At 37.7% G+C, this 13,131-nt stretch overlaps 1 protein-coding gene across 1 annotated transcript in view; it reads right to left on the reverse strand.

The window, feature by feature from the left end:
* The window catches only part of LOC136866693 (uncharacterized), a 145,150-nt gene that overhangs the window by 23,702 nt on the left and 108,317 nt on the right, over nucleotides 1-13,131 (reverse strand). The window contains exons 10-11 of the mRNA XM_068226810.1: nucleotides 10,085-10,304; nucleotides 1,635-1,787 (exon numbers count right to left, since the gene is read on the reverse strand). Of these exons, the coding sequence (XP_068082911.1) occupies nucleotides 1,635-1,787; nucleotides 10,085-10,304 (373 nt within the window). The remainder of the gene's footprint in view (nucleotides 1-1,634; nucleotides 1,788-10,084; nucleotides 10,305-13,131) is intronic.

Below are 13,131 nucleotides of genomic sequence, written 5' to 3' on the forward strand. Positions count from 1 at the left end.
TGGGGAAAGTGAAAGTAAGGATTAAGTGTCCGCAGGTACAGCAACGGGCTGTACTGCCTACTGTGACGTAAGGAAGAGGGACTTGTGGATAGACTTGCAATTAGTAAGTGTGGCCACTGAGAGAGAGAGAGAGAGTGTGTGCGCGCGCGCGCGCGCATGCATGCATTTATTGGAGAGTAATAAAACAGATGGAGTTTTATTCGTAACAGTGTGTTTTAATTAGTACAAAAATGGTATCGGAGAAGCAGAGAATTAAAAACAGTCATAAGAAGATTCAGATGGGGTGCGTATTACACTGACACTAATGAGAGATTAAAATAACGTCCGCTGAATGTTTAGATGCAGGTCGAATTCATCACAATACTGCAGCATATGGATATTCCCAAGGTTTTTGAAGAGGCCATGAACAAGTAGGTCATTTGATGAAAAGAGACTATTCTGACATGGATCAATTCTGGCTCTGAAAAGAACAGTAGCGGCGATTAAGGGGGGCAGCCCCCACCACTTCGTAGAGAAAAAATTACATTTTTACTCCATTTTAGCTGCCTGAAAAAGGAATTATACATAAAATGTGCAAACTCTGTTGTCTTTTCAGCTTATATTTCTTTAATTATTAAGAAAAATACTCAGCGGAAATATGCACAAAATGTCCATCACGGCTAACTGAATTGTACAGCGCCACAGCAAGTACTAGTGGAGACCTGCAGAGCAACGTGTAGCATGTTCTGCGACGAAGGGTAGCAAGAGTATATTTTTGCCAAGGTCATCCACTTCCCGCGCGCATTCGTAAGTCTGACAGTTTCACTCAGTCAATGTGTGTATTTAGTTCTGTCTAGTGTTGTTACTTTGTTAGTGTGTAGTCAAACACTAAATTATTTTAAAATTCTATAATCACACCGTACTTCTATTCAATAGTAATATATGTGTGTAATTATCATTTCTTCAGTGAAAGTTTTATTGTATCGTACCATATTACTGCACATAAGTTGGTAGAATGTCAGCCTTTATATTTCAATCGAAATTCGCACAGAGAGCATAAAAACTTACCATTTTTGGCTATTGTTTTCAGTTTTGATGTCTAACCAACTCCTCCCCTTGTATATCTCCCAGACCCAGGTACTTTTTGTTGTCTACACATTTTTGTTCACCCCCCAACTTCTTATTTCAAATCGCTGCTACTGGAAAAGAACAAGAGCCCCTATTTACCCTGCATCAAGCAACCCCACTCAATTGGACACCAGAAGCAAGGATATGCATACTGTACATGAAACTAGCTAGTGTACAAATTTTAAATAATGTTAAATGACTGTATGGTAATGGGTTGCAATAAAGATATTTATAATTGCTAAGCACAATGGATATTGTGAACATGTCTTGGAATACACTGTCAATTAAGACATCATTCATTATCTTCAGAGAGCCCTTTAATGTTCATAAGTCTCATATAATTACTTGTCTTCTGCCCTAAATACCCACAGTAAGTACTTGGAGACAATGCTGAGTATTGAATTTAGAAGGCAATACAGCCAGCAGCAGTGAAAGAAGACAACAGCTTTGAGCACACCTATATTACACTGCCTTAGGCCTTCTGTGATTTAAACAGTTTTGTCAAAGAAACTTTTATGATTACATACCTTGCGAGCTTTGTTGAAAATATTTCTTGCTGTTTGCAAGCAGTCTGCATGGTCCTGAGGGAAAGTTCCTTGACCGGAAACTCTCCGTTCATTAACTGACATTTTTCCATCTATGTAACGTATATGACCCAGCCACTTGCGATCACGAAACACCTTTTAAAAAAAATAGAAAATAAAAATTTTAAAAAAACCTTTCAAAAGACTAATAGTAGAACACTAGGCATTTGATTAAGACTTTAATTTCAACAGGCCACCTAACAAGTAACTGGCCATATCATATGAAGTAATGTACTTTGGTTGCAATAAAGATATATATATAATTGCTAAGCACTATGGATATTCTGAACATGTATTGGAAAAAACTGTCAACTAAGGCATCCTGATACTGAACAATGCAATGAATGGCACATCACAAGGCCTAATTTTACAGAGGGGAGAAAACAAACAACTTTGATATATTTTCTACGCCACTTGTTGGCTTCACCCATCAATTATGCTGGGAAGATGGTAACCACAGTATGGTAGTGATCCAACAGTGAAAAAATATCATTTGCAGCCTTTTACAGACAATTTCTTATTTATCTCCAAAATACAAATGCTATCACTCAAAAAAGAAAGAGTTTTTATAATTTATGAAGGATAGTTTCATATTTGTATTGCATCTGAAGAAAGAATAATGACAAGCAAAAAAGCAATAAAAAGGGAAGTCAATGACAAACACAAAGAGAGTAAGGACACAGACTAACTCAACATTTTCACACATTGCCATCTTAAAAATTGAGGACTCCATTTAATAATTTATTTTGTTGATCTAAATATTACTAGGTTAATGAGGCGTAAGTCCGTTTTTATTATATACTAAGTTTAGAATGTTATTTTAACTTGTACAGTAGTAGCGAAGTTTGACAAGTTTACGAGTTGAGTTCACATCATTTTCAACTAAACATTGCCAATGTGCACTTAGACTCAACTGTTTTATGTGTACCATAGTGTACTGACTATCAACTCAATATCAACTTCTACATTAAAAGTACCAGGAAATGCAGGGGCATTGTTCAATTATCCCATAAACTCCATGCAATAACACGAATTTTATGAATATTGTATAAGAAATCATTTGGGGCATTCATAAATGACTAACACTAAATGTCTTTTCTTCACAGTAACAGATGTGTAAAATTTCAAATGTCACAAACAGGAAGTTATTCTACAACATATTGCAACCTACTATGATGCTCCACTGATGACATAACTTTCATCACTTTCAGAATATTTAATTATTCTACTATTCTATTAGAACACTGTTCTCATTAATATGTATTTATAAAACCTAAAATACTGTAAATATCCGAGCTTTAGACCACATGACTCCTCTTTCTTCAACTTACAGAACACTATATGATTAGTGATGATTGTAGTTCACTTGGCCCTCTTCAGAAAATCCAAACTAAATTTCTGCTCAAGGTGCTTGCCATGTTAAAGAAATTTTGAGGTTAAAAGATTTTCTTAAGATTTTTCATAAAGCACTGGTCTAAACTGTCTTTGTCATTGTTATTGTGCTTTCCATCATCTCAGCTTTGCTATGTAGAATTGATAAAATGGTAAGCATTGCCTTAGAGTATGTCATATTTCAGAATACCATCAGTTGATTTCATCTGACCTACCAACGTACACTGAACATCAATTCTCTCCAATTATTGAAAGAACGAGGAAAAGCATAGGATTCTTAAACAATACAAAAAGACTAAATCTGCTCTTGAAATCAGGAGATCAGTCTCAGCAATCGGGAGAGTGGGAGAAAGGACGAAAAATAGACGGTCTCCCGCTTAAATTGGGAGAGTTGCCATGTCTACAGCAACCATTTCTTATTTATTTATTTACATAGTTTACACCCACATTGGAGCACTTAAATCAAACCCAAATACATTTATGTTAACAAAGAATTAACTGAAGATTTAGCTTGCATCAGCTTCTTCCTTTCCCAACACCTCTTCATTCTGGCTGACCTGGCTGCCCTTTCTTCATCAGATATGACATATTGTTTGTGTTGTACAGTTTTTAATGACAATCTTATTTGTTTGTTCTTGAGAAACCTTTTTTCATCTCTATTTTCAATTTGCTTCATTGTAATATTCAGCTCTTCTAAATCATTCTGAACTTCTTTAAACCAATTATTTTTTGTTTTACTTTTCCAAAAGTTATTAAATAGTTGTTTTATTATCCTATTATCATTTAATCTAGAAAGATGACAGAAAAAGGCAATTCTTCCTTTTCTCATTGTATCTATTATAGATTCACTTTCCCTATAAACCACTGCATTAGGCAATAATCTCCATTGTCCATCCACCTGATGTTTTTTATTAATAATTGTTCTGAGTATCCTTCTGTCAACCTTTTGCAGTGTATCAGTTGTTGCTTTGGTGTTCAATTTAAATAGTGTTTCACAAGCATAAGTCGCTTCAGGTTTAATGACGGAACAGTAATGTTGAAGTTTAGCATTTATTGAAAGAGATTTTTTTCTTGTACATTGGCCATGTAATTAGTTGTGCTTTTTTTAACTTAAATGTTCTGCTTTCTATTGATGATTTTTCATTGGTGTTCCAAGTTATAATTTCACCAAGATATTTAAACTTATTCACAATTTTAATTTGTTTGGTATTGACTAAGGTAATGGTTGGTGCTGTAACAGGGAAGGTTGGCATTATTTCTGTTTTTTCATATGAAATTTGCAATCCAACTTTTCTTGCTATGTTATCAAGTTCTTCTATTTGCAATTTAGCTTCTTCCATATCATTAGCAAGTAGTGCAAGATCATCAGCGAATGCTACACAATTGAGTCTTATTTTTCTGCCAATCTTGATGTTAGGTTGACACATCTTATTCCATTCCCGCATGATTTTTTCCAAGCATTTATTGAAATAAATATAGATTAAATTACAGGTATTCCCTGCCAATGTCTATGCATCCGTGGTTATCATCATATAGCAAACCATTCTTTGGGATATCCCGGCACCACTTCTGGAAAACTGCCTGAAGCTTGTCATTGGAGATGAATTTCTTACCGCATATGACCTCTTTCATTGTATTCAATAGTGCTTAGTTGCTAGGGAAAAGATCACTCAAGTATGGCAGATGATACAGCATGGTGTACTGTAGAGCACTCAAGGTGGCAATGGTCTACCGACTGCCACATGGCCGCATGTTGAGGAAGAATGCTGCACCCCAATTTTCCATTGCTGAATGTATCACTGGAGTTGGAGCAGTGAAATGACGTACCATAAAGAGGGGTAACTTCGGCCATACAGTTAATTTCGGCCTCTGACGAATAGCATTACTTATTTTCTCCTGCCTTCTATACTGAAAAAGATTAACCACTTCATCATCATCATCATTTCTTTGCTCCAGCAAGCTGGGTGCAGTTGTGTACGAGCCTCCTCCAGTTTGTCCTTTCCATCCACAGATGCTGCTCATATATGTGATGCCAGTTCACATCTCTAATTTCAAGGTCTTTCAATATTGGTTTTTCCCAAACATCGCGATCTCTTCCTCTTGGTCTCTTCCCAGGACATTGTGGTCAAAGTATGTTCGAGGAATCCTCTGAGGGTCCATTCTTTTCATGCGACCATACCATTGGAATCTCTTCACTTCTAGAGTCACCAGCAAGCTTCTTTCCAATCCAAGCTGTTGTTGGATATCTAGATTCCTTACTTTATCTATTTTTATTTTTTGTAGACAAGAACGGAGGAACTTCATTTCTGTTGCCTGAAGACGGCTCTTTGTTGGTCTAGTAAGTGTTGCTACGTCAACATAGGTACTAGATATACTTTGTACAAGTTGATCTTGGAAGCTTTCGGTATTCTGTTGCTAATCTCTTGTTGTATGGTACTGTCTGATGACAGAACACTACCTAAATACTGGAAGTTGTCTACAATATCCATCTCATCATCTCCAATTCTTAGATGAACAATTGGAGAGTTTCTACTCATCACCAAGCCAACTGTCTTCGTTTTGCTGATTTTGAGACCTAAGGTTATAAAAGCTTCATGCCGGAGATCTAGCCTAGTTTGTACTTCCACTTCTGTCTCACCCCATACCATTACATCATCAGCAAAAACCAGGACATTAGTTGTTGGATGTTTTCTTTTAACCAATTTCATCGATTATGATTATGAAAGAAGTGATGAAATACAACTTCCTTGCTGGACTCCACTCTTTGTTTCGAACCAACCTGACCTTCCATCCAGAACCTGGACACAACACTTGGGTTTCATCATATAATCGTTGTACTCGTGCTATGATGTCATCAGGCACTTTCTTATGTCTCAAACATTCCCATATATGCCTGCGTGGTACATGATCATTTGCTTTCTCGATGTCCAGAAAAACAGTTATAAGTGTTTTACCTCTCTCCCAAAACTTCTCAGAGAGCATTCTGGTGGCAAAAATGAGGTCTAAAGTCGATCTATGAGGTCTAAATCCATGTATTTCCTCCTCCAGTGTAGGTTCAACATATTTTCTAATCCTGTTCTCAAGGATGGATTCATAGATTTTGAGGCCATATGACAGTAGAGTTATACCTCTGTAGTTGGTACATTTCTTTCTACCACCTTTTTTCATCAATGGGATGATGACGCCTTGCTTCCAGTCATTGGGTATTACATTCTCTTTCCAGATTATATTTAGTATCCTGTACATCCACTGTTGTCCAACCTCTCCTAGTACTTCGATCATCTCAACACTTAATTCATCTGATCCAGTTGATGTGTTGTTTTACAGCTTATTGCTGTCTCTACTTCCAACCACGGCAGACTAGTGGTATTTGTGCTGCCAAAATCAGAAAGTTCGTCGTCTAATGGAGTTCACCAAAGTTTTAAAGTGCCTTTGGAACTCCTGTAATATTTTGGTCTTATCCCTAGTCACCTCACCATTAGGAAGTTCTACAGATCGGATACATTCATTTTGAGTTCTTCTATTCTTAACAATACTGTATAACAGTTTTTTATTTCCACCCTGCATTATTTTGGTAGCCAGATCTTCCTTGCATTTCTGCTTTTCAGCTACAACCAACTGTTTGACCTGTAATTTTTTCTTTCTGTAAAGTGACAGCTTCTCCTCTATTTCATGCTGATCTCCCCATGTTCTTGCTTGATATAAGGATCTTCTTACAGGGTTTCTGTCATTGACAGCCTTTTTAACATCATCATTCCACCAGGCAGTTTCTTTAGGTTTTCTTATTTGACTCTGTCATCCACATAACTTTTTCTGCTGTACCAACCACAACCTTCTTCATCTACCAATTTCGGTTCTTCTCTCGGCAACAACCTGCAGACACCTTCCCTGGATTCTTCCTTTACACTTGGCTCGGTTAGTCGCCAAGTTTTTATTTTTGGGACTTTTTGTAACAGACTTTGGGAGGTCTTTTCTCTGCAATAACTGCAACCAACAGTCTATGGTCTCCACCATGGTCTTCACTTGGAATGACCTTGACATCACTGGCATTTTTGCATACATTTTGATCGATCAGAATATAATCTATTACTGTACCTATTTTATCATCCCAGCTATATCTTGTGATTTTATGGGAGTGTCTTTCCTTGAACCAAATGTTACTCACTATCAGGTTGTTTCTCTTGCATAGATCTAGCATATATTCTCCCTCTTCATTTTTGTTTCCCATTCCATGAGGGCCCAGTGTGGATTCATATCCTGTTCGTTGTGAGCCAACTTGTGAATTAAAATCACCCATTACAATTAGATTGCCATACTCAGTGTGTTCTTCCAAGTTATTAAGGAACTTGGCCTTTTCCTCTTTTGAGCATCCTACCTGTGGAGCATAGACTTGGATCACATTGTACTTTTTCCCTCCTAAGTTCACAGATAACTTAATGAACCACTTGCAACAACTAAAATGCACATACAATAGAATGCTCTATCAACACTCGGTAGTCCAAAGATCATTGGCGGGCTCATTGTTGAGTCAGTTGATTTTTTTGCAGCCCCGACTATTGTCCTGTCTGGTAACAGCAGGAAACAAACTGTTCTCTAGCCTCAGCATTCAATTCTTCATTCCAGTGGTTTATGGGGTCAGAATGTAAGTACGTCTGGTAACTGATCAACACAATTTGATGCATTTTATTCAAATAGGTTTTCCAGGCAATAGTTTTGTGATAAAAGTTGTCCTCTTCCAGGGTAACTTCGGCCATGCCAAGAACATACAGGAAAACATTATGCGGCTGTGGATATTGTAATTGTGATCCTGTTTACTTCAAGAACGCTTTAGAAGAGATTAATAAAGGCACAATAATAATAAATGGGGAAGATTATCCCAGCACGGAGGGGAAAGACTGTTCCCATTTTCAATGATAAATAGACGGATATCAGTTGACATGGATGATACACATTTAAGAACTTGACTGACGGCCCAGATATTTTCTAATTTATAAGACAGTGTATTATGAGGACAGTCTACAAGATTGCTTCTTTTCCGACCTCCTTTTCTCTCCATACTATTGGGCTTTATGATTTTCGTACCCTTTATTTATTATCTTTTGTACCATTATAAATATTTATACATGGTAACATGATGTAATTTGTAATATCATACAATGCTTGTACCCTTAGGCCAAATAAAATAGTTTCTTCTTTGGGGAAAACGTGAATCTGATCACTATACATCTGTTTCACCACAAATCATTTTAATTTGTTTGTGACTGTTAATACTGGGCATTGAGCAGGTTTTTAAAAAACATTCACCGAGGCCGAAGTAACACTATGAGGAAGAAAAGTTTGTTTCTTGAGTTATTTTTATGGCGGCCGAAGTTACTCCAAAACATGGGTTAACTTCGGCCACTCTTTCAATAATCATAATTCATTACTGAAAAACAATTAGAATTATGTTCATAGTTAAAAATGAAGAATCAGCATGGCAGAACTTATTTTTCAGAAAATTAGAGGGAATATTTCACATTTTAATTTTAAAAATATAGGAGAAAGTGGACAAAGTTTTACGGTACTGATCACTGTTGATGGTCATATTGAGGGGCAGCCATTCCAGGAGAAGGATTCCATCTTGATCCCAAAACAGAGTTGCCATTTGCTTCTGCATGAATAGTTCCAAGCCATGACTTCTTGGGAGGAGGGCTCACAGCATGTTTCCACTCCATGGACTGGCATTTCTTTTCTGGAGTTTCATGCCAGAACTATGACTCCTCGATGGTGAACAGACGCTCAAAGACCTTTGTTTGATCCATGCTACGCAATGGTGAGAGAATGGGGCATCCACTGAGCACAGACTTTTTGCATCCTCAAGTCCTGATGGATGATGTGCAGTGTTCTGCATGACAAACCTATTGCATTCTCTAGTGCATCAAAAGTGATTTGCGTAATGTTGTTGGACGCCTACTGCTTTTGCCTTTTTCAGCACAGTCCTTCGTGTGTCAATTCTGTTATCCAGTGAAACATGGTTCTGCAATTTGGTGCTGCTTATCTACATACAGCAGCTAAACTCATGCAAATGTGTGAAGCAATTGTCTCTTCCCTCTGGAAACCACACAGTCCACCGATGCCCATGATTGTCTGCTTCCATGTCATCTGAGCATTGTCCAGGAATGCACCAGCATACCAGCATGAATGATGTAGCACTATTCTACCTGTGTGCTGTAGAAATGTCATCTAATGGCCATAGGCAGCAGTGTAGCATGTTTTTCTGCATACACTGGGCACAGATTTCAAACTGCTTCTTCTCCAGAGTTATTGAGGAAGTGTCAATCATTTTTGAACACCACAAATAAATTTATCTGGCTCTTAGTCTGTACGGTCAGCATTGAGGCCTTCGGTTCAGAGTGTCTCTGGTTCAATTCTCGGTGGGGCTAAAATCACCAACTTGGTTATATCAAAATATCAAAAGGAGAACTATATTTTGAAACAGAATTATGTTTGTATACACTCCCTTCTTCAGTTCCAGTATTTCTAAATACAATTCTTCTCAGCCCCTGACAAGCTTGTTTTGTGCTTCCTATGTGCATCTGGAAGGCAGGCATCTGAACTCATTGTGGGGATCATCTCAAAAGATCTTCATTCTTGATGTGGGAAGGTACGATTAAAAGAAAGTCCAGACGTCTCGCATCAAGACCAAGACAAGATCTATCAAGATGACCCTTCCTCAATGAGTACTGATTCCAACCCTAAATGTACCCTTTTAGCCTATTATTTTATCATTCTTTCCAAGCTGGAATAACTACTATCTGCTTCTACTCACCACCCCTAAATTCATTTAAAAAAATTTCAGTTGGGATCAGCTTTTGGTTGTACAAGTTTCAATTAACAAAACACAACATTTCTTTTCAACTAACAAAACATAACATAATTTTCAATCAAGATAGTGTTGAAAAAAGTAAAGTCAGCTATCTAATTTCTATATCAAAACAACAAATATATGCTATATTACTTACAGAGTTAGTGTGATGGCGCCACTCTCCAGTCTCAGGATTCAAGATGTACTGTGGTAGAAGTTTCCATGCCTCAGTAGCAACCATTTTCAGTGCCTCCATAACAAATGCCACCTCCGAATCACTCATGAAATAAGGTAAACTGATGCGTGCAAAGCCTGGACGCAGCATCTCAAAATTAGAATGTTCCTCATGGCGACGCAGGTGAGTTCGATCAAGGCGCCTGAACAAATTAGTTCATTTTTTTTTTAAAGATAATTCAAATTATGTGAACCACAATATCAATCTGAACAAGATATTTTAGAATTTCATAACAGGCTTAAACAAGAGCTTAAATGCATACATTTTTGGATGCCTGGAGAAGGAAAAATCTTAAAATAGCAACTTTCTGTGGAAGGATGGGAGGGGAACACCTTAAAGTAAAAAAGATATTACAGAAATATTGGTACAGTAAAATGTGTGTCCACTTATTATGGAATCTCATGTAATACAACCTTCTAATCCATTTTACGTAACCCCTAATGCAGAGGGAGTTGTTGAGGCTGACTGGATCCTTAACAAACCCTCAGTCAGCCATCACAGATAGCCTAGGCATCACTGAAGAGGCACACTAGGAAAACGAGGAGTGATGTAATTTCCTGCTGCTTTTCTCACCAGAAGATCCTGTTACATATCAGCCTTGCAAACCCACTGATATGCATACAACACTTTCACACCAGTCATCACATGGACTGGCCACATAAGGAATGATTTTACAGTAGTAGCATCACTCGTACCTTAGCCACTTTCACGTCGTAAAAGCCAAGGAAAAGACAGACACAGAGAAATGAAAGTAACAAACTACTTCCAACCCATATCACAACGCAATGCATACTGTATGTTGCAGGAGATGAACTTGGGCAATGTAAAGGGAGAGAAGCCTGGTATATATAATTCTTTATTAAAAAAAACAAACTGCCATAAGATACATTTCTGAGAACGGCCAATTCTCTTATTACTGCCTTGGCAATCATTGATACGAAGCTCTCGTATAATTGAAATTTCCTCCAGATATCAACCAGTAATGCTGGTAGAGTTCCTGTTGCACTCACTAATAAACTGAAATTTTTTCTTGATACGTAAGGACAAAGGTAGTAAGAAACCATAGTGTCTTTGTTTATCAATAGGTAGAATATCAGCTCTTTCTGTACTTCCTTCTGAAGCAAGGTAATGAACATCATGATAAATAACAACTAACACACAAAAAGCAGTTACTGTACACGACATGTACCTTTTAAAAACTGGTAGTGTATGTGGTACTGGCAGTTACAGCTTATATTCAGGTTGGCAGCAAATGCCATTTTTAGTACTTTTTCCGGGTTGAACTGTGTTGATGTTTTCTGTACATTCCATACAGTTTGCCGACGTTTCGAATACGTTGCAGTATTTCTTTGTCAAGGCAACTGAAATACCCCTACTCGATCCGAGGCAATCAATCTCCCAGACAGCAATCACACTACAAGAGTGGTTCCTGACCTTGGCCTTATATATCCTACCCTCTCTGGCTGATGTAAGTGCCCTAGCTGTCTCATGAGAATTCTGGAACGTATTTATCACAGCCAGGTAGTGGGACTTGCCGACACTGTTATGTAATTAGAGGTTTGTCCTGCGTGTTTATGATGAGGTCTGCATCTCTTAATCAGCAATTCTTGGATGCCTCTCATACATAGATTAAGAGATACAGACCTCAACCTAAACACACAGGACGAACCTCTAATTACATAACAGCGCGGGTATGTCGCAGTACCTGGCTGTGACACGTTCCAGAATTCTCATGAGACAGCTAGGGCACTTACGTCAGCCAGAGAGGGTAGGATATATAAAGCCAAGGTCAGGAACCACTCTTGTAGTGTGACTGCTGTCTGGGAGATTGTTTACCTCAGATGGAGTAGGGGTATTTCAGTCGCCTTGACAAAGAAATACTGCAACGTATTCGAAACGTCGGCAAACTGTATGGAATGTACAGAAAACATTAACACAGTTCAACCCGGAAAAAGTACTAAAAATGGCATTTGCTGCCAACCTGAATATAAGCTGTAACTGCCAGTACCACATACACTACCAGTTTTTAAAAGGTACATGTCGTGTACAGTAACTGCTTTTTGTGTGTTAGTTGTTATTTATCATGATGTTCATTACCTTGCTTCAGAAGGAAGTACAGAAAGAGCTGATATTCTACCTATTGATAAGCAAAGACACTATGGTTTCTTACTACCTTTGTCCTCATGTATCAAGAAAAAATTTCAATTTATTAGTGGTGCAACAGGAACTCTACCAACATTACTGGTTGATATCTGGAGGAAATTTCAATTATACGAGAGCTTCGTATCAATGATGTTCTTAGTTGAGATGCTCTCACCTGTATTTCTTCTGTAAAAATAATCACATAGTTTAATTACATTGGTTTTTTTTTTCAAAATGGCGCCCGGTAATGACGACGTTGTGTTTTATCCTCCGAGTAAATTAACCGTAAAATGTGACGAAAAGTGCGGAAAATGTCGAAGATTAGTGAAAAATGGAATCTTGTGTGATTCATGTGATCGATGGTGGCATTATAAGTGCGGACCAGCCACCCCATGTTATTCCTATTAGCAACACAGCAGCTTGTCTGCTACAGTAAGTTCAATGCATAGAAAATGTGTGCACATCTGTCCTGGCCTTGAATGTAAGGCAAGCTTGGTAATTAGCAGGTGTCTGTTGAAAGATGCGTTTGAGAGTTGTGTGCTGTTTTGTTTTGTGCATTCAATCGCACAGTGTATTATGTCTCAGTACAAGTTTACTACTGTGCAACGTGTGTTTATTTATGATTCATATGCATTGACGATGGTAACTTAAAATGATGTCGAGAAAGTACTTCTAAGGAATTTCTAAATCCAATTAGAATATTGGAAGCCAAAGTAATTAAGGAGGATGAAGGTGAACTACTAATAATAATGTTATATGCTTTATGTCCCACTAACTAAATTTTTACGGTTTTTGGAGACGCCAAGGTGCCAGAATTTTGACCCGCA

The sequence above is a fragment of the Anabrus simplex genome, chromosome 3 (assembly GCF_040414725.1).
Source record: "Anabrus simplex isolate iqAnaSimp1 chromosome 3, ASM4041472v1, whole genome shotgun sequence".
Taxonomy (NCBI): domain Eukaryota; kingdom Metazoa; phylum Arthropoda; class Insecta; order Orthoptera; family Tettigoniidae; genus Anabrus; species Anabrus simplex.